This window comes from Agelaius phoeniceus, chromosome 5, assembly GCF_051311805.1.
Source record: "Agelaius phoeniceus isolate bAgePho1 chromosome 5, bAgePho1.hap1, whole genome shotgun sequence".
Taxonomy (NCBI): Eukaryota; Metazoa; Chordata; class Aves; order Passeriformes; family Icteridae; genus Agelaius; species Agelaius phoeniceus.
In genome coordinates this window covers 66,360,795-66,382,343 of record NC_135269.1, presented here as the reverse complement: position 1 = coordinate 66,382,343, position 21,549 = coordinate 66,360,795, and the positions used below count along the sequence as shown (strand labels likewise).

General features: G+C 43.3%; 1 protein-coding gene across 6 annotated transcripts in view; it reads right to left on the bottom strand.

Moving 5' to 3' along the window:
• The window catches only part of FRMD4A (FERM domain containing 4A), a 369,788-nt gene extending 350,925 nt beyond the window's left edge, over positions 1 to 18,863 (bottom strand). Inside the window, exons 1-2 of one of the 6 annotated variants that reach the window (XM_077179219.1) lie at positions 18,845 to 18,863; positions 17,610 to 17,744 (exon numbers count right to left, since the gene is read on the bottom strand). In XM_077179219.1, the coding sequence (XP_077035334.1) occupies positions 17,610 to 17,654 (45 nt within the window). In that variant the 5' untranslated portion in view covers positions 17,655 to 17,744; positions 18,845 to 18,863. Of the gene's footprint in view, positions 1 to 17,609; positions 17,745 to 17,842; positions 17,948 to 18,023; positions 18,189 to 18,212; positions 18,459 to 18,844 lie in introns of those variants that run through there. The other 5 variants (XM_077179217.1, XM_077179215.1, XM_077179214.1 and 2 more) reach the window with 5 other exon arrangements.
• Between the last annotated feature and the right edge of the window lie 2,686 nt (positions 18,864 to 21,549).

Genomic DNA, 21,549 nt, shown 5'->3' with positions numbered 1-21,549 from the left:
GCCTCAATTCCAACTAATTAATGGTTTTAAGGAGACAGGAGTCCCATCTCCCATGGTGAGTGGCAGCCTGGGGCTCCCTCATTGTGGAATGAACCTCTGCTCACACAAGTCTTCCTTGGTAAGGAGGCAGAGTTTGAATCCAGCCCAGCAAGATCTCCCTTTTTTTTGGCTTTATGTTCATCTTTGTGCATGGGTCAGTTACCTTTATTTCTCCTCTTTCTCATTTTTGAATAAATGGTCTGCCAAAACATCTGGGACACTGGAGATGGCAAAGTGGTCCTGCAAAAAGGACATTGAGCCCTTTTACAAAACTATGAATATTCTGAGAAGTGAAGGAGACTGCCCAGGGGCATACAGAAAATACATGCCAGTACTTGAAAACAGGTCCTCGAAATTCAAGTCTAGTATCCAGAAGCTTAAATAACAAGGAGTGAGATTGGGGAGCTGTCATTGAATCATTGGTAAATTGCCTTGGGGAAGCTAAACTAAAACACCTCAAAGAATGCAGAGACAGAGGCAAAAAACATCAAGCATCAGATCAAATAAATCTGGTTACCTTGGCTAGTCAGGTTTCCTATTCTAAACTTCATGATCTGGATGGTTATTTTCATCATCTCAGTGAGCAGCCTGATGCAAACTAAACTGACCCCGGGGAAAAATAACTCTGATCTCTTTGATTAAAAATAACCATTGCAGCAGTGGAAGGCTTCAGCAGGTGGGAAGGGCTGGTGACCCAGAGAGCACAGAGGAGGAGGCCAAGGCAGAGAAGAGCAGAGCAGCCTCTCCCTGCTCTCCCGGCAGGTGCAGCGGGGACTCGGCTGTGGCTCACAGGCAGGTAATAACTCTGCCAGATATTGCAATCTATAGCTCACTGACCCCAAATGATTACTGCACTCCTCTCATGCATTCAGTCGTTTTCTCTCCTGATTCAGCAGGATTCAAGTGGGCAAGCTGAAAGAAACTAAACTCTTTAGCCCTGCTAGAAAAAACGATCAAAGAGGTGTAATCACAGCCCCCTGCGTCCCCTCTGTGTTTTTTAATGTTGTGTTGGAGAATTTGTTTTAAAACCTCCTTCAGATCTAGCCACAAGTGTATCCATATCACTGGTGCATTGTGAAATGGCCTCATCATTAAGAGAGGAATTTTGAGTCAACAACCAAACAAACCTGCAGATTTGTGCCCCAGCTTAGAAAGGTGCTGAGGGCCAGGCTGAGCCCTTGGGACATTCTGGTGCTCCCACAATTTGCAGAAGCCCTAAAATCTCTGCTGCAGTCCAGAAATTATCATGACATTAAAACAAAGACTTTTCTTCAAAGACAATTAACCCACAAAATAAGCATGAGTCACAGGAATGATTTGCACAGGCAAAATTTTAAAGCAAAATTGTGTCTTATTCCATGACTACATGTCCTTGTAAGAAGTTCCTCTCCAGATCTCTTGTAGACTCCAAAATTTATGACTTGATTTGATTCATTTCAGTCCAATAAATTGTTCTTAATGAATGGGTTTTCTCACTTTTACCCTTCCAGTTCTCCCCCCAGTCCCACTGGGAGGAAGTGAGAGAGTGGCTGTGTGGGGTTGAGTTGTTGGCTGGGGTTAAACCATGGCAGTCCTCTAGGCTTGCTGGTCTTCCCATCTGTTCCAGCATGATCTCACAGGTATTGTTCAGCTGGCAGCCTACAACCACCACTATCCTCAAGCCAGCCCCTCAGCTTAGCCCAAGGCCAGGAAGCAACCGTGAACAGATTTTTAATTGTTCAAATATTCACTGCGTGAAGCAAAGTTTTATGTACATATTTCATACAGGCACTTTTCAAGTATGTCACTAGTCTTCACTGAATCTGCTCTATCCAGAAGGTGTCATCTATGCTGGCCACTAGAAATTATGAAAATAACACTGATCTCTTCCCAGCACAAGGTTGATGGTTTATTTTCAGTTTAATATTATCTCCTGTCTTTACTGCAGGCAGCAGCATTCTCTGTTGTTGAGTCTGCAAACAAGATGAGTTTTAACTCTGTTCAGCTACACAAACACATGCACATGTTCCTCCAGTAGTCAGCAACAAAAGCAAAACAGGATCAACTTCTATAAGCATCAAACATAGCCTGCCTACCCAAGGTACATAAAAATGTTTGGCACAGTTCAAAAATTTATAGCAACCCTTCTAGTGAGATATGCATCACAGCAAAATCTTGATTTGACTAAGTGTTTGATATCCTTATGCAGCCATTACTGCTAACAGGATTCATAAGTCACATTCCTTTAACATATGCAACTTTAAAGGGGACCATTCATTTCATATTTAAATCTTCCCATAAATTTCCCCAGAGGAAAACCTGCAATGGAGCATCTATCCTTACCAGCCAAGGGAGACAAACGTCCAATTTACAGTGATCTAAAAGATTTGGAATCAAGGATGAAAAGGAAATGATAATGTTTTACTAGGTTTGCAAAGTTCTGCCAGAATAAAGTTCCTGCCTCTAACAAGAGCCCAGGTGCCACAGGTGTGCAAACACAGCAGCAGGGGGGCAATATAGAAGTACATAATTGTGGGTGAGGGAATAAGGTTTAGATTATCCCAGCTGATTATTGAGATGTAGAAGGGAGAAAGCAGTGGATTCCTGGCAGGAGGAGTAAATTCACCTACCACTGTCAGTGATGCCTCATCCTCTGCTAAAAAATTAGGTATACCTTCAAAATATGACATTTCTGGGTTTTTCTGATAGCTGCATAGATAGTGCAATGGGGAATGATATGACCACCTTCACTGCTGGATTTGAAGCAGCTGAGGTTACTGTCCTTCAGCTGACACCCAGGAGTTAAATTTCATCTGCTGCAAAGCAAAGGAAAATCAATTCCCACAGACTGTCAAAGAAGAGCATTGAGAGCAGAAAGGGAGCATCCACACAGCCAGAGACCTCATCTCAGCTGGGATGAAGGTAACACCTAACTGGCCTGATCCCTTGAGTGGCAAAGATCATCCCACAGAATCCCATTCCAATTCCCTGCAAGCTTAATTTTCAGCTACAGTTATCTTGACTACTGTCCTGTGAAGGATTTTCTCCCCCACAACCAGAAGAGATTATTTTTAAGAAAGACAGGAACCAGGTAGGACAAGTGAGCCATCGATTTCTACTTCTCACCAAAGCCCTTCAAACTCCTGAGGGAAAACCCTGATGGGAAACCTTCCCCAAAACTTGGGACCAGAATATTAATGTGTAGAAGTGAAAATAAAATTTGTTTCAGCTGCGGCCTGTGTCTTGAGACATGTTGCATTAGGTTTAGATGAGAATATTGACAAAACCCAACAAAACCCAAAGAGGGATTTAAAGATCTAATAGTACCTCTCTTGTACTCACCAATTTAGATCTCAGTACAGCTTGTACTTGATGCTTACCAGCAGGACACCTTCAGATAATTTGATTCTGGCAATAAGACAGCCCTTTTTCTAATCACTGCAGACTCCCCCAGCAGATGCTGTGCTCCGGGAGCCCTCGCTGTGGTTTCTCGCGGTGTGGTGCCTCTGTGCACGCTGCAGCTCCACAGGACAAAAATTAAGACACTTTATGTGAAGCTTTGAACACTTCTCTGAGGGGAAGCTGCCTTCTTATTTAGACTGACAGGAGCAGAATTGAGTTGAACTGTAGAAGAAGAGGTTTGGAGGAGAGAAAATTTATTTCTTCCCACAAGGAGGCCATTCCAGCCCACTGCCTGGGGGAACCAGGCACTATTCCCCTTAGGGTGGCCCACATATTTTTGCAGGTCCAATGGGAATCACAAGCTGCAGTTGGTTAGCACAAAAAATAGACTCAGCAGTGCTGTAGAGGGCCAAAAAAACTTTAAAGGCTTCTGATGAATGTGTGCTGTCACTTGCATGTGATGTCTTCAAGGGAATGAGGTGTCCCCAGAGCTGCTGATGGGCAGCTGCTCTTTGGAGAGCTGGTAGGCTGCCATTAACCTGCCAGACATCTCCCCACACACTTCTTTGTGTGAGATTTTGCCCCCAAAGACAGAAATCAGCATCATTGGCTCTCCTAAGCCTGTAGGGATGTGAGCTCCCAGAAGGGCCCTATAATGAGGTGTCCCAGAGCACATCCCCCTCTCCTGCCAGGACCCCAAGGAAAGGAAGGATGCAAAAGGCAAATCTTTCTGCTTTTCCCTAAACCTTCACTTGGTTTGGAAAGCACCCAATTGGGTGACAGGAGTCCTGTGCTCTACACCCCTGCTCCAAGGATGAGTTCTCCACTTTTCCTCCCACCTGTCCTATACAAACACAAACATGCTGCAGGAGCTGCAGCCAGCATCCCCCTGAATTCCCACTGCCAAATAGGTACTGCAGCTCTCTCCTCCACTGCTAAAGTCTCTTAGTCTTTCATGCTACTGAAAAGAAAGCAGTTCTTTCAAGTATATTCAAGTTCTTTCAAGTATATTCAAGTAATTTTTAGGAATGGCAAACCTGGTAAGTAACCAGTGAAGGTTAATTTTGATCTTTTGATCTTAATAAAAGCTCATAGTTTTCTTTGGAATTTCATTTTGAAGCATGTGAATTAAACAGTGATAGAATACTCATTTTGTTGACAGTTTGTGTTAGCAGGACCTGAGCACTTCATCCAGCCAGTGACTAATATGCAGAACCAATTTCTCTATGGCTGATTTATTTATATGTAGTACAGTGCAATTAAGAAAATAAGCCACACTTCATCCAAGAGGGTAGCAGCAAGACAGTGGTATTGCTGAGCTAGCACAGGGATGTGCTCAACCTACTTTTTACAAGATCTGGGATCCCAGTTTCATGCTGCCTCTGTGTCTCTGCAAGTTTCAGCTCTGTTTAATCACAGCCCAGTCCACTCTGCATTACCTTCTTTACTATAATGTCCCCTAATTTCTTGTGTGCTTAACCCAAGCCCTACATCTGTGAGTCTGCAACCTCCCCTCCAGGAGTGACCTTCTCAGTAGCTATAAACCAAACCTGAAGATGAATCTTTATGTAATAAACATAGCCAAAAGCTTGTTACATGAATGAGAGAAAGATACTGGAAATAAAATTTTAAAATAAAATAAATTCCTCAAGAACACAAGAGCAACAGTCTGAAATGTCTTGCCTTCACATCTTGTCATCTCTCCATGATGAAGAGCACAGTTAGACCTCAGCAAGAAAAAACATGGGTTAAATTACCCATACATTGGTGCTGTAGCTGGATTTCTGTTTGTGTTTATCCCAGAGCACCCATCAAGGCTGTGGCTAAAGGACTTGTGGGAAAAAGCAGTTCCTCTCCCTCCTGCAAATGTTCAACAGCTTTAACATAGTCAGATTCTCCCCATTGTCTCTTAGGTTCTCTTTAACTTGGGGGATTTCTGCAGACAGCAACAGAGATGTGAAAGAAAACTTGAACAGAAGTGTGACAGTGTTCACAGGGGTCTGAGGATGAGGGAAGAGATGAGGATCTGACTCCATGTTTCAGAAGGCTTGATTTATTATTTTATGGTATATATTATATTAGAACTATACTAAAAGAATAGAAGAAAGGATTTCATCAGAAGGCCAGCTAAGAATAGAAAAGAAGAATGATAACAAAGGCTTGTGTCTCAGACAAAGTCCGAGCCAGCTGACTGAGATTGGCCATCAATTAGAAACAACCACATGAGACCAATCACAGATCCACCTGTTGCATTTCAGAGCAACAGATAATCATTGCTTACATTTTATTCCTGAGGCCTCTTAGCTTCTCAGGAGAAAAAATCCTAAGGAAAGGATTTTTCATGAAAATGTGTCTGTGACACAGAACCAGACTGCTCTGCAGTGCATTGCACCTCATTTGCTTGGTTTTGACTCCACCTGCCCTCCCCAAACCATCCTCTGCCTCCCCTGTGCTTTCCTCCTGCTGCACCCTCAGCCCCTCGTTGAGTCCTTTGCTCAGGCTGCCCCAGGAGTGACTGTAACCATCAGCAGGATGTCCTTTATCTGCACAGCTACCACTGAAATATGAGAGCAAATGTTCAGCCTTGGGAAAACACAAGGGATCCTTTTGGGTTACACTGAGCAATCAGCCAACAGCAAATGCCTCACAAAAAGGGAACAAAAAGGTTGCACCAAAATGGACCTTGGTTTCTTTGGGTGCCCAGAGAGCTGATTCTTCCTGGGAGACAGGCACAGGCTTAAGAAAAGATCACTCAAAATGTCACTGGCAGCAAAGCCAGATTCAGGTTCTATATCACCAATTTTAGTTTCTTTTGGAGCTGAATGCAAAGCCCTGGGCAATCATTGCCACTTCATAGTGAGTTTAACTAATGTGCTTAAAAGCCACTGTTGTCAAAAAGAAGGGCAGCAATATAAAATAGAGCCACTAACCTCCAGCCACTGAGGTGACTGGTCACATTTTGCTTTTATTTCAGTGTGAACAGATTCAGGTCTAGAGTATCCTCAGAAGAACCTTAGAAACCAGTCATAGGGTAAAATTAACACCTGCTGATTGATCAAGATTTTAGTGATTGAATTTTGAACTGGAAAAACAGTGCATATAAAAGAAAAAAAAAAAAGAAGAAAGAAAAAGCAGCATATCTCTGTTTTCCCGTCTGCTCAGAATTCACTGCTGTGGTTTCTATCTCTGTTTTTTATTAAGTAGTCTTTGCCCTAGAGAAAATAGTTCTTTTGATGTTACAGTTGACCTTTTGGTTTTACTCTACATAAAATTCTTCCCCTGAAGAAGGTTTTAATCTGTGCAAAAAAGGAGGGAGAAATAAAACAACTCTCCCTACTTTTTTTTTTATTTCTAGCTACAACTTGCATTGGAATCGGTGTACAAAGGCAACCAGATTTTGCATCAGCATTTTACATTTTCCCAACAAGCTCTCCTATATTAAAACATGATCCTATGGGAATAATCGACTCCTTTTGAAAACTTGTTTTTTACTTACTCACTAGATTTCTGTAAGATTTTAGCGTAGCTGTCTGCAAATTATCTTTTAATGAATCCATCTCATGAGTATTGAGGATGGTAGTGATATTTCTGTCAGGAACATGTGAGGAGGAAAATTCTCACATGGGTATTCAGGATCATACTGTATAAACAATTACAGCATTCAATGTCTGCAGAAAATCAAGAGGCAAATCAGCAGTGAATATCAATTATACATCTGCTGCATCACAGAGGCAGATGGCACTTTAATTGTACATCCGAAACATTATGGACAATTTTCCCCAACCCAACCTCATTGAAATAGTGGCTTTAGCACCTAAAAATATCAAGACAGGGTATGTATGTGTGCAATGACTCATCTAAGAACTCATTTCAGTTTGAAGATAAATATTCCACCAGTAAACCAATAACAATCTTCAAGATGCATAGCTCATATGCAGCAAACGTGCTGTCTTGATCTGGGTACAAACTTTTATTGATGAAAAGCAATGGGGCGACTGAACAGCTCACACCACTCAGCTCAGAGTGTGAAATTGTCAAGGAGTTTGAAGATCAATGAGACAAATTCTTTTGATTGCATCTGTAGAAATTGGAAATGTCATGGAGATAAGTAGAATAATATGGATTTACACTCTATTCCCAGCATGATCCTAAGAGAAGAAAGCTCAAATCCTTCTCCCTCAGACACGAATGGTTTTGTGCAATGAGGGAAGTTCTATGGAACTTAAACAGATTCAGCTACAGCTACTGACCATGGAAAATCAATTGACACCAGCCTGCATACGAAAGAATGACACTGACTACCCAGAGACTGTTGCACTAATGCCCAAATACCAAATGTGTTGTGAATGCTTACTTAATTAAAGATTATTAAAAATTAAAACTGACTCTCATAAGAGATTACTATATTATTCAATTTGCAGATGCTTTGGCAATTAAGCCTCCCCTGCTTTATTATAGTCAGATTTCAAATAGAACTTGTTCCTTACTCCCATCATGTACAAAACTGCTGGGTTTTTCAATTTGTCTACGTGGTCATACAGTCTTAAAATATTCAGTAACTCTGCAATCAGTTTACATTTTATCATGGAAGTGGAGAGCACTCATCTCCTCCTCTCTCCCCCAAATATATTCATGGTTAGCCACAGCAGACACATTTTATTTGCAATGTGAGCACATATGCATTTTCTTGGAAGAAGTTTTGGAAGTTAATCTTAAAACCTGTATTTGGAAGGGGTAATCCCTAAACAGGGACAAACCAAACAGGAACATTCAAAACAGGATCCTTGTCCAAGAAACCAGGCATCTCTGGGCTTTGCAGCTAAGGTTTAATTTCTACTGGTGCATCAAAGCTTTCACAGGAACTTCACATGGATGATTTTTTATTTAGATCTTCAGATTTAAGTAGTACATCCAAAAATCAGAAACTCCCTAAACTGACCTAAGCCCTGCCTGACCAAAGAAGTCTAGTAGCACAGCTTTGATGGAAGAATAGCTAAAACATTCCCACAAAACAAAAATATTTGTGTTGGAACCAATGTAAGCAGCATGGTTAGTTTATTATTTCTTCCAAGACAGTGATGATATTAGATCCAGAGGAAGAGAGGCATTCCATCAGCAGGGGACTCTGAACAAGTAAACCTTTGCTTATATAAGGATGGTGACAAAAGAAGTTTCTGTATTGATCAAGAGGGCAAAATTGGTCTCTTCATATAATTAACTCCAAATCAAAATTTCAAAGTGGGGAAGTAAAAAGCGAAACACTGCTAGGAGCATCAGCAGATTACAAACCCCCCCCATCCTTTTTCTTGTGCCATCACTGTATCTTCTGCAGTCTGTAATTTTGTCTATTTAGAGCTGAAGTGCTTCCTCACAATGTCATTTGAGCCAGCAGCCTCATAATATTGATTCAAGGACTTTGGTTTCAGCAAAATACTCACTCCATTTTAAACACATGATTAGAGAAAATGGCATTCAACATAAAAATGTTTAACTGCTTTTGAGGTAGTAAATAAGTGCTATTGTTACTAATATCTTGTTAAACCAAAGTACTAAAAAATGTTTCTCATTATTTTTTTGTTCTGTTAGCACTTTGTCTTGAGCAACAGCAACAACAGAAAGGAATTGTCAACTACACCAGGGGAGGAAATAAATTAACCCTCACGACTGTGGTTTTTTAACTTCAGTTTTCAGTGCTTTGGGGACTCTGACCTACAGAACAGCTTGAGGGATGGCACAAACACAAATTTCCTTATAGCTCCTACTTTATCTGGGATTTGGAAACCCTTCCAGAGATGATAAGATAAGAAAAAGAAAAGACAAAGAAAGGCTGTTTCACATGAGAAGACTTTTGGTCCATCACCAAAACCTTGTAAACCCAATCCAAAGCAGAGATATCAGGGCACAAACACCAATGGTTCCACATGGTGCAACAACTGCCCCATTTGCCCCACAGCCAGCGACCCAGAATCTGTGCCTTGCTGCTGAAGAAGCCAACACAAGAGATTGGTTTTCCATCCCCCTGGGACTGACAGCACAAACCCATGTGAATCTTTTGGGAAGGTCAACATTTTAAGACACATAAAGCTAAAGGAGCAACCTCACAAACACTCCAATTAGATGATTTCTGTTTTTACAAAAGTGGACAAACTCCAATCCCCTGAAAATGAATGTAAATGCAGACTAATTGGGAACAGCCTTTGCACCCAGATCTCTGAAATGAGACCAGAACAGGGAAAATGGGTTCTTGAAAAGCTCATGCCAAGTCTTTTCTATTACAATAGCTTCTATAGCAGCAGTAATAATGACCTTCACTAGACATTTCCTCGAGTACTAATGACCTGGGGTTAATGGCCCAAGGCATCGTTTTATGCAGTCAACTATTGCAGCCAGCAATTAATTACCAGGAAATACAATGTGCTCTGGCCACTATGGCTCAATTAGCCTCATATTATTGAAAAATGAAAAACTTGTCAATCTTATTTACTGTGAAGGTGTCCTGGATCTTATTTTTGTATATTAGACTAAAAAACCCCTTGAACCTATATTAAGCCAAACATATGTTCTACAGCACTCCTCCATTAACTTTGCTCAAATTACGCCGAGCCAAAGCCGAGTGTCTCGCAATACCAGGATTATCACAGCCTGCCCACAGACAGAAAAATGCTGTGGAGCAAGGATCTGCCTGAATTCTGCTTCTGCACTAGAAAAGCCTCCCTAAAAATAATTTTTGTCTCTCTGGTGGTTGTAAGTGGATTGAGAGGAGGGAGAAAAACAGTGGGGGGCACACTGCAGAGAACATCCCTTCACTGCCAAGAGTGTGTGCTGGAGTAAGGACAGGAAGAGGAAGGGCTATCCTGCTTTCAAGCAAGTTCTGTGGTGTCCTAATATCCCTCCAACAGATTTACAAAGAGATTGGGGTAGGTTATTTGTGCACCCAGGTTTGTGCTCTCCCAGTTTATGTTCATTCATTACATTTTATTGTTTCAGCAAGGCTTTTGCAAAATGCCCTGAAAACCAAGCACTGTGGGCTCAAGTGCCATTGGTACTGGTCAGTTTTTGTATTTCAGCACTATCACTCAGTTTTTGGGGACCTGAAAAGCTAAGGTTGGGCACTAGAGCTAGCTCTAAGAGTTGTTTGCTTTAATTTGGGAATTACCAGCTTCAGTCCCATGAAGGATGCAAAAAGCTGATCAGATTGTGCCTGTAGATCTATTCCTCTTAATATGTTTCTGGCATTCACTGTGGCTTTTGTTTCCATGAAATACAGACACTCTCTGGGTGTCTTTGTGCCAGGAGGCTTCTCAAGGAACATCTCAATGATTTCCATCAAGACTTGGTCTCAGGCACTGCTGCTGGACAAGTGCAAGCTAACAAGGCTCTGAGCAGGACTCCTTCATATGATAAGACCCTTCAAAAAAGCAAGCAGGAGCCTTGATCACATGCTTTGAGAGCTGCAGTTTCAGGCCAGCACAAGAACTCATTTAAACAAGAAAATTCATATCTCTTGAAATGGATGATGGGTTCAGCTTAGTTTGATCCTCAGTGCCATTAAAACCTCTTTGTGAAATGGCTGATTTCAAATGCACTTCTGCAAGTTTCTGTGCTTGCTGATAGCTAAAAGCAAAAAGAATCAAGAGACATGGGGGCAAAATATATGTGTCTGTCTGGAGGAGCACAGGGAGGTGTTTACCCAAGGTTTGCCAGTGATGGCAAAGGTGGAAACACACATTCCCTGGCAGCCTTTGTGGTGGATTCAGAGAACTGGGAACAGTGTGCTGGCTGGTGAAAGCCCAAACCTCCACGCAGTCTCTCTGACTGACCCCTCCAAACCAGATTTTGGCTCACCAAACTGTGGTGGCTTTTGTTTTCATCAAGACACACGACACAAGGCAGCCGTCACTGGGGTTGGCAGGACCGGCCACCTGAGCACAGCAGCTTTAGGTGTCACATCACAAAATCTGCATTTCCATGGGATGTACTGAGGAAGGATCCACATGGGACTTCTGTACATCTCCGAGCCCTGATGTGCTAACCACACTAGCCTGTCAGCAGGCTGCATCATTGCTGTGCTGAGAAATTATGAGTACAGTAATTACAGAAGTATGACATTGGTAACCAGAAGGCGAAGAATGGGAAAAATTGCAATTGTCCAATGTCACAAGTCCTTCTCATGTATTAATAGCTATTCATAACCTTGCATCTTTATTAGGGCAATTATAGGATTTTTAACATTTTATTTTAGTTTAGGGATATCAGTCAAGTTTTCCAATGCATTTTATTTATGAAAAGCCAGAGTGGTATGATTCTTTTATATATTGTCAAAAGGAGTTGACTTATTTAGAGATCTTTTCAACTCATTGTTATGTTACTTTTATTCTAATTGTAGAAATGCTCCAATTAATCATAATGATCATTTACTCAAGTGCCCACTAATTCTCTTCTACAAATAGCAATGCTCTATAGCATTGGAAAAAAAAATGAAATCAATGGCCACATCTCTGATGAGATAATTTTATCAGTCATTCAGAATTCAGCTAGAACACAAAGCAAAAGCCATATACATAAGGAAAAAAAAAAAGAGATTAACAGTAATCCCTCTTACTCTTTTTTTAAGGCATAGTTATAAATATTAGAGTTCAGATGAGCAAACATTATGGTCGGCTTCTTCAATGGCATGCTCGAGCACAGGGACAGGGAAAAGAAAATTGATGGCATGCACTAGAGCAGAATGGAAGGATAACAATTTTACAGCCGTGCAGCTCAGATGGCTAAAAGGTGACATCCACCACGGGGAAGCCAAGAGTAATCCCAGGGAGTGTTTAATCTCATTTAGCTGAATTAAATCACTGTGTTTGAAGACTTACTGCAAGTTTACAAAGGCAAATAGTAAAGTTCAGAAATAATTCAGTGCTACAGGGGAAATTATCAACAAGAAATGGCTAAATTCCCAGTCCACGGTAGCAAAGAGCCACACAGCACCAAGCAGGAATTTGCTTCTCTCATCCCATCCTCCAAAAGAGCAACCAGCACAGCTCAGCTACTGCTGCTCGTGGAGCCCATTAGCAAATTACAAATTACAAATTGCCTGGCTGGAGCAAGGACAGAGCCAGGGAGGAAGGGAGATTCCTGCCAGCATGGATCCTCCCCAGGGACCTCCGGGTGCCGTGGCACATTATCATCTCCTGCCCAGACCTTCTGGCAAGGCTGCGGGTGGAGCCCACACACCTGCACGGGGGAAATATCTGTGAAAGCAGCATGGGGAAGGCTGCATAATCACCTCCCCTCGCTGTGCAAGTGTCCCCACAGACCTCATTTTGGGCATGAAGCTGAAGAGGGCCAGATGTCAGTGGCGCAGCAGGATCCTGGGGGAAGGCGCTATCCATTCCGAGCAGTGCTGCTCACTCCCAGAGCAGTGTGTGCCAGTCACACACTGTGACATGTCACCCTGTCACCCTGCCTCAGCATCAGCTGGAGCTGCATTAACCTCCTCACCACGCCACAGAAAGCAATGAGTGGGTTTTGTTTTGGTGGAAAGAGCGTGCCAAGCATTGGGCAGTGCGGTCTGGAGAGGAGGTTGCAGCGAGGAGGTTTGAATGTCGAGGGCTTTTGCACGCTGTCAACACAGAAATAATTTAATCCTGAGATGAGAGAGGCAGAAAATGACCTCATCCTTCCACTGTAACCTTGCTGCTCCCAAAGGTTTTAATATGATCCTCCAAGCTGAGCTGTGCTGCTGCAATCTGTCTGGAGGTTTGAGGGGGACAGAGCACAGCTTTATTGGAGGGGGGGGCAATCCTAGGTCTAAATGGGGCTTGGAAGCTCTCTATTATTTTAGTTACCAAATTTGTCTTCTCAAGGGCAGACTTCAGACATAAAACATAGCAGTTAAACATATGAAATAATTTATGGAATATCTGGAATGTTGTCAAGTCCAACTGAGCAGGGCATGGCCCTCACAGGGTTTAGTAAGGATACAGTTAAATCTTGGAGCGTGCTTTAAGAGCAGTTCTGAAGAGTTCATTGCTACACTCCAGAAAAATTATCAGATCAAGGAGATTCACATTGTTTTGAGGACTCCAGTGTAGCTTTCCTTGAGGGATAGAAGGATGATTAAAGAGAGCCCTCTTAAAAAGAAGGGCTGGAATCACATCAGAAATCTGTGATTTTCAGTGGACAATGACTCAGATGCCAATTATTTCTGATGCATTTAGCAGTTTTCACAGAGCAGTTTTTTCCTGGGGCAGGTGTCTGCCTCCCAACAGAACAAGGAAACACCAAGGTCAGCACCCTTGATACTGCACTGGCCACCCAATTTCTCCCTCTTCACCCTGGGCATTGTGAGCACCACAGACTGAGTTAATACTCCATCCTGCTGGCCTTTTTCTCCTTGAACTGTAGAGATAAGCAAGGCCCATGTAATGAAGCTCACTTAGGAAATCTCACATGCACCTCTATTCCAGCCTCAGTTTGGATGCAACTCAGACCCAAAGTAATGAAATTCACCGCATGAAAGCATCACACAGACTCCTGAAAATAATGATGCTCCTACAAACACAAGCAGTTACCATTAATTTACAAGTGTATTAATTTTCTCAAGTTATATTATTTCTTCAAGGAGAATATTTGTATATACAGATGAGAAGGAGTAAAGCTGGATTATAAATAGGGAAAAAACTTCATCTTGATGGCGAGGGTGAGAGCAGCTAGATGAAGCTAGAAGCTGGAGCTTTACTGCAAACAGAGAACCACGCTTCTCTTCCCTACCATTTTAAGATTAGATTAATTGGTAAACACTGAGCTACAGATGTTGCTCATTGGAACCTCTGCTGTTACTTAACAGAGATTAATTAGTGTTAGTGTCATGACCTAGAACAGTTTGGAAGTCAAGTCCCTGAGATGTATTTTCAGGAGATGCAGTAACGCTGTCTCAGGAGACACCAGGTATCGTAACTTATTGTGCTGTTAAAATATGTGCAGTCAATATGCCTGCAGCTTTAAAATTTTACAATATACTAATAAGACAGACATAAAAACTTATTGGTATCACTCCCATCAGTATTAATGATCCTAACACAGCAGGTGTTATCAGTCCTAACAAGACATGGAATTTGCTATTTCATGCTTAGATGCTCCCCTTTCTTGACTCACAGAAGCTGAGGAAGCTCTGTTTTAATGATTTGATAATGCTACAGGCAGAGTCACTTTGGGCACAGTTCTGCCCAACTTCCTTCCTGGTGTACCAGGCAACATCCCTCATCTCCTGTGATTTCTGGAGCAAGGCAGAGGCAGGAGTCCTGCAGAGCAGGCACATTCCAGAGGCATTTGTAGTACAAGATATTTACCAGAGTGGACAAGTTGCAGTTATATTTGCAGACTGCAGTTTTTGTATGAAAACAATACCTTTATTTTAAGAAAATATATGTTTAAGAATGAAAATCTCCTTTATTAAGCCTTTTCCCTGGTCTGGGAGGGAAAAAAAAATAATCACTACAAACAAGGGGAAAAAAACACACCAGAGTATTGAACTGGCTAGAGAGCAATATAATTTTTTTAAAAAATCAATTTAGATTAATTAATTCTATAGGCAATATTTTTTCCCACTAAAGAGAAGTGTGATCTGTCCACCTAAGACTGCAAGTGTAATGAGATAATGGATGCACAAGAAATGTCCAACTGGGAGCTGCTCTGGGCCACTCCAACACCATGTCCTGGGCAGCATTTACTGAACACAGGTAAGTCATGAGCTCTCAGCACAGCTGGCACCCTGAAGTGTCACCTGGTCCCCTGAGCAGCTCTCTGCTGGGGCACACTGGTGCTAGATATCCATGTCCTGTGAATGGTCCTTCTGTAGGAAAGAAGCCCCAGAGCCCAGAGATGTCCATCTTTCTTCATCGACCAGAAACAATTTTGGGATGAGAAAATGCCTGATTTGGATCACTCAGTGCATCAAATGCCAGGAAAGGCAATTAATGGCTCTATACCTTGGTTTCTTTATTTGCAGCACAAAGTGCTCTGAAGTACCCCATGGAGAAGGAGATATTTTCAGACTGTGATGCAGCACTGGCAAATGCTGCTGCTGATTATGTCTCATGAAAAGTGGATGGTTGGATGCACATTCTGCATCCTATTGCAGGGGAAATGCAGTACTGAAATGCTTCTCACTGCTAAAAGAATACTCTCTCACTGGAGAATTCTCTCTCTCTAAAGTATTAAAATCTACTTCTGTGGACTTCCCAAAGTCATCTAATCTTTGAATCTCTGGAGGGTGGCAGTTTTAGAAGAGATGCCATTATAGCTGCTAATTGTGGGATGAATTATGCAAGAATTTATTATTGATTCAAGGGTAGCCTGCTCAGGCATGCAATCAAAGCCAAGGCAGAACAGAGGGGAAAGGATGAGGTTTCTATAATTAAGTAACTAAGCTGATTCATAACCCAAGAAAAACCCAAGGCAAAAGAAGTAGTTTGCAAAGTGGAGCATTTTCCATAACAAATCACCTTTTCCACACCCATAACCAACCTCTAGTACCAGAGCAGAGCCCACTGTGGCATGAATCCATTCTCAGCCCAGAAATAGATCTCCACCCCCCAGCCATCCACAGGGTCCAAGCAGGAACCCCTCTGGCTGTGGACCCCCCACCCAACCCAGCCCATCCACGTGGGTCTGTGCCCAAGGTGAAGAGACACAAGGAGTCCTGGTTACAGGCCAGAGCTGTAGAAATGCCCTAAAAATAACAATGGGGCAGGGCCATGTACCACAGAAAGCCACATTTTAGAAGGGAAAATTTGCTGACAGCTTGGCACTGCACCGAAGTTTGACAAGGTCTGTTCAAGGAGTACAGAGATTGAGGAAAGAGAGGTTTAACTCCAGAATTCAAAGGGCACTGAAACTAAAAGCATATAGAGCCCAGTGACACAGGGGTTATGGACACTCATCAATTCATTTTTGAAAGAGAAATTAGAAAGAGGTCGTTTAAAAAGCCAGGAAGGCCGGAGGTAAGCAAGAGGAGATAAAATGAGCTTGCACAGCAAGTCAGTCACTGACAAATATAAAACAAACCATGCGGAGGTTTAATAGCATGTTTAGCATTTCGAGTAATGGACATAAAATTTGCTTTTCTCAACTTGACCTTTGTTAACAACCTTAGGCACTGCAGGGCTCTTATCCTGCAGCATTCCCTTTACTAAACTCATCATGTCTCTGAGTGCTAGAGACCATTTCCTAATGCAATCAGAAGAGAGATCAGTAGTAATGACAATAATTATATAAATATGTATATAATGCCTATGTATCTATGCATTCTCACGCACATGTGCACACACACATGCTACTTACAACAACTCTCCAGCAGAAATGTTACAGTGACATTTAGATAGAAAAACATCCAGCAGAGATCTTACATTAAAATCATCTCTGATGCTGCTGCACAGAAAATGGCAACAGAAGTACCAGAGAGGGGAAAAAAAAAATAAAATCAGTAAAGCAAAGCAACTCTCTAATACCCCACCAAAAGGGCTTATTTTAATTGCAGCAGGACACTGGCACGTTTCTAGAGTCAGCCACGTGTTCTAAATAATCTTCTTTATAATATTATAAATATGCAGAACTTTCAGAAGTAGGTCAGTGGCTCAACATGTTGTAGCAAATAGCTCGGATAAACACCAGTCATTACCCTGTGCTCTGCAGTCAGTGGGAGATCTGACACACTCTGCAGAAGGGGAATGGCGATTCACTGCATTAGAGGAGCATTCCCCAGGTGATGCCACAGCTCAGTCTGGTCACGGCTGACAGCATGCCTCCCAACCAGCAGAGAAATCAAGCTCTCCCTCTCATCTTTTAAGTTGTCTCACAGTTAAGCAAGGGCAAAAGCAGGAGGACGTGAGAATTCAAGACACAGATTTAATGAGCAAAATGAAATCTGCTGCTCAGGATAAACCCCGAACACAAGTGCCGGAAAGGTGACTTCAAAATCCTGCCTTGAGCATTGGTCCAGATGTGCTAAAACCCATCGTGGGAGGAATGTCTCCATGCAAGCCCCAGATGAGCCTTTTGCAAAGTTCCCTGGGACCTGTAAAAGCCAAGCACCGGCTCACAAAAAATCCTCCCGTGGATTTGGAGCCCTGAACCCGTGCAGTGCAGCTCCCCTTGCCCACCCCCCCTTTTCCAAATGGATTTCAGCAAGCACTTACCATCAGCAAGCTCAGAGCAGATTCGGGAGCACGCTGCACAGCCATCTCCTCTCTTCCTACATACAAATCCTCCCCACGACTTGGTCAGCCCTCGGCCCTCCGTCACAGCAAAGCATCCACAGAGCCCACAGCTCACTGCAGGGAGAGAAACCCCAAATCAGGGTCGGAGAGCATTTGCAAGAGGAGGAGAGGAGGGATGAGGGGGTGGGGAGGAGAGGAGGGAAAGAAATAACCTTCACAGCCAGGGAAAGAAGCTTAAGCTAGGCCAAATTTTACACTAGAGAGAAGAGAATAAATGAAACACAGAGCCGGCTGGAGAAACAAGATATCAGGAACTGCAGGATATTTAAAGCTCAGGCGCACGCCACCACAGAAATCAGCAGCAGCAGCACAGGACATGTATCAAACACCTACATGACAGGTTAGGTCCAAGCCATCCTCCCCCTGCCCCAGCTCGCAGACTGCGATTAATTGTTCTTAATTGGTCCTTACTCCACCTAAATAAATCCTGGCTAGCACAGAAGTGCCGTGCCCCTGACTCTGCATCTTCCTGCCTGCCCTGGTGATGCTAGCGCAGAAAGCACGTCAGACACCGCCACGTACCGCTCCCAACAGGGTCAAAGCTCTCCTCTCTTCTCGCCTGCTCGGGAGAGCAGACGCCTGCACAGCACAGACATGAGCAATGAGAGCAGCCAGAGCCACCCGGTGCTCACTTGAGAGTAACAATTACCTTTATCCTATTCGAGCCAGAGCTGGGTTACACACTGACCCTTTTCACCTTATCCCCCCCACCACCACCCTCAAAGAAAGTCTCTTCCTCCTCCTCCTCCTCCTCCCCTCCAAATGGACTCAGCTCCCCATGGAGCTAACACACTTTGCAGAAACATGTAATTACACAGGCTGTTGTGTTAGCGCTCTGATCACGCTGCCTGTACCGCATGGAAACGGCAGCCAGGCAGCCCCCCCTTCCCATCCCTTCCCTTCCTTCCCTTCCCTTCCCATCCCTTCCCTCCCTTCCCTTCCCAAGGAGAGATGCGTTGCAAACCCCGCCGAGCTCCCACGGCTAAGCATCAAAATGTGCCCGCTTAAGGCGCAGAGACAAATTAGCCCTGAAAATAAGCCCCTTGTTTAAATGCTAGGTGCAAATGGAAGGTGGCTTTTGAAAGCCTTTAGAAATAAACAGAGCATCCCTGGTAGGAAGGCCGGTCCTCTAAAGCAGGTGTGCCCTGATAGACCTGGCAGAGCCCTGTTTTGTGGGGCTCAGAAGCCTCCTGGATTTCAGTGTGTCAACATTCATATCACCCCTCTGAAAGAGCAGAATTTTGGCTTCCTTTCCTAAAATGTTAGGCTCCAGCTAATGACAATGTCTGTTCATCTTCCAACTCCCACGTGCACACTCCCCTCCCTCCCCCCACCATGATTTTGGAACCCAATTAAAAGTTTCAGACAAATTCAGCCAGAGTTGAATTCTCTGACACATGTCATTCCTGCAACTTTTATAGAAATTGGCACCAGGATAGAAAAGAGAATCAAATTACTGTCTCCATGAAGGCAGCAGAAATCCTTCCTTGTGTTCTGGAAGTTACATCTGGCAGGTCAGCTCTGGCATGTACAGCCCTGGAGTACTTGTTTGCCCAAACTCTCTTGATCACCTTTCACTGTGCTTTAACAAAGGGAACACAGTGACCTGGGGGATTGCAGACATTGCCAGGAACATCATCCAGGACATCTGTGACACAGCCATACCACCCCTTTCCTATGGGGCATGTGACTTTTTCTCCCTCTGTATTTTAAGATAGGGAAACTTGGTTTGTTTCATTTAAATCCACAGATGAGTGAAATCCACTCCCCTCCCCACAATCTGTGTCACCAAGCCTGGGTGGTGATGGCAAGGGTGGGAAAACATGCTGATCCCTGTGCCAGCATGTTTTCCACCAAGAGGTGTGGGAGGGAGAAGCCACTCATGCACAAAGGGGTCACCTCTCAAGAGGTGAACTCACTCATGGACACAGAAGGCAGCATTTTCTGGGATGATCTCTCCTTGGTTTTGGATCACAGACATCAACAACACTCAAGGAAAGTTGTTTGTCCTACAGCTGGAGGTGGCATTTACTGATTTCTTTCTGAGGCCTGACCGTTTTCCCTGCAGTGAATGCAGCTGCTGTGATCACACAGGTGCCAGCAGCCATGCTTGTCACCACCCCCTGTGTGTATCTCCACTGAGAGAAAACAGGAGCCCAGCTTCCTTGAATCCACAAAAGTACCCCAGCATCAGGGAGCTCTGTCCTACAGCCATTTGCTCCAAGCCACCAAAGAGCTGAGACAGTTTCAAGGTGGTTTTTAATCATGGGGCCCATCGTGGCTGTCTGCAGAGGGTCACCCTTTCCTCACAACCATCTGAAACTCTGAGCTGTCACACAATGTGATCTGCTCCTGCCCTCCTAAGAGATTTGTCTTCAGGGATGAAGACAAGTCTGTTGCAAGGAGTGGAGAAACAGGCTACTTAAAAGTCTCTTGAAAGGGGAAAATATGCATAATAAAAGATTAAGGTGAATTTTAAAATATGTCTCAAAATGTCTCAAGGCATCAGATTATAAAATATGTAACTAAATCTGTTTCAACAGCACCATGACAAATATCCCAAGGCCATTTCCTTTTCCCCCTACACTAACCCAGTCTGAAGTTCTGTAAGGAGGGGACTGAGGAAATGACGTGTTCAGTAGCTCTGGAGTTGGAGGTTTCTCCTTTGCCAGGAGATTTTAAGTAAACAGCCTATTCCTACATTTTTGGACTCAACTGAAATGAAGAATCTGGAAGTGTGGATGGTTCTTCCATCTCTAGCTCCTGAATTCACTCCACAGTTGAGCAGGGTAAAACTTGTCAAACACCAGGAGCTAGTTATGATTTGTGGTGTCCTTGAGAAAATTCTAGGTTTTTCCTGAGCTCTGCAAGTCTCAGAGTAATGATCATCTGTAGGGAGCCATCTGTGTACAAGTATATGATCTATGGCTTCAAGGTATATTTGCAAACTTACCTACAGCTTAGCCATTTTCTACTATTTACCTGAATAAATTTCGTAGCACAAGAGGAAAACCATTGATCATTATTCACTGCAGGTTGTCAGGAGACAAGAAGAAAAATTTTCCAAAGGAACTTGTTGGATAGACAGGTAAAACTACAGACTTGTGGTTTTGTTTCAAGGCCTAAAGCTGTGACATTGAGGCCACACCTCGAGTGCTGTGCTCAGTTCTGGGTCCCTCTGTTCAGGGCGGACTCTGAGGTGCTGGAGGGGGTTCAGGGAAGGGCACTGGAGCTGGGGAAGGGTTTGGAGCATGAGTCCTGTGAGGAGCAGCTGAGGGAGATGGGTTTGTTTATCCTGGAGAAAAGGAGGCTCACGGGTAGAGACCTTATCGCTCTCTACAAATCCCTGACAGGAGGAGGTAGCCAGGTGCAAGTCGGGCTCTGCTCCTGGCAAACCAGAAACAGGGTGAGAGGACATGGCCTCAAGGTGCACCAGGAGAGTTTATATTGAACACTAGGAAGAATTTCTTCACAGAAAGGGTGATTAGACCTGGGAAGAGGCTCCCCAGGGAGCAGGTGGAGTCGCCATCCCTGGAAGTGTTTAAGGAAACCTGGATGAGGCACTCAGTGCCATGGTCTGGTTGACAAGGTGGTGTTTGGTCACAGGTTGGACTTGATGATCTCAGAGGTCTTTTCCAAGCTCACTGATTCTGTGTTTCTCTGCTCCATGATTCTGAGACCTTAGCAAAAGAATTGATTACATGTCTTCTTTTTCTCCCTCTGTATTTTAAGATAAATGGCTCCTACAATTGGTAAACAAAGTAACTACTTACAATTACTCAAAGAAAAAATACTATGGCAAACTGTGGATTAATTTAATGTATTTTATATTATATATATATATTTAATTATAGAAATA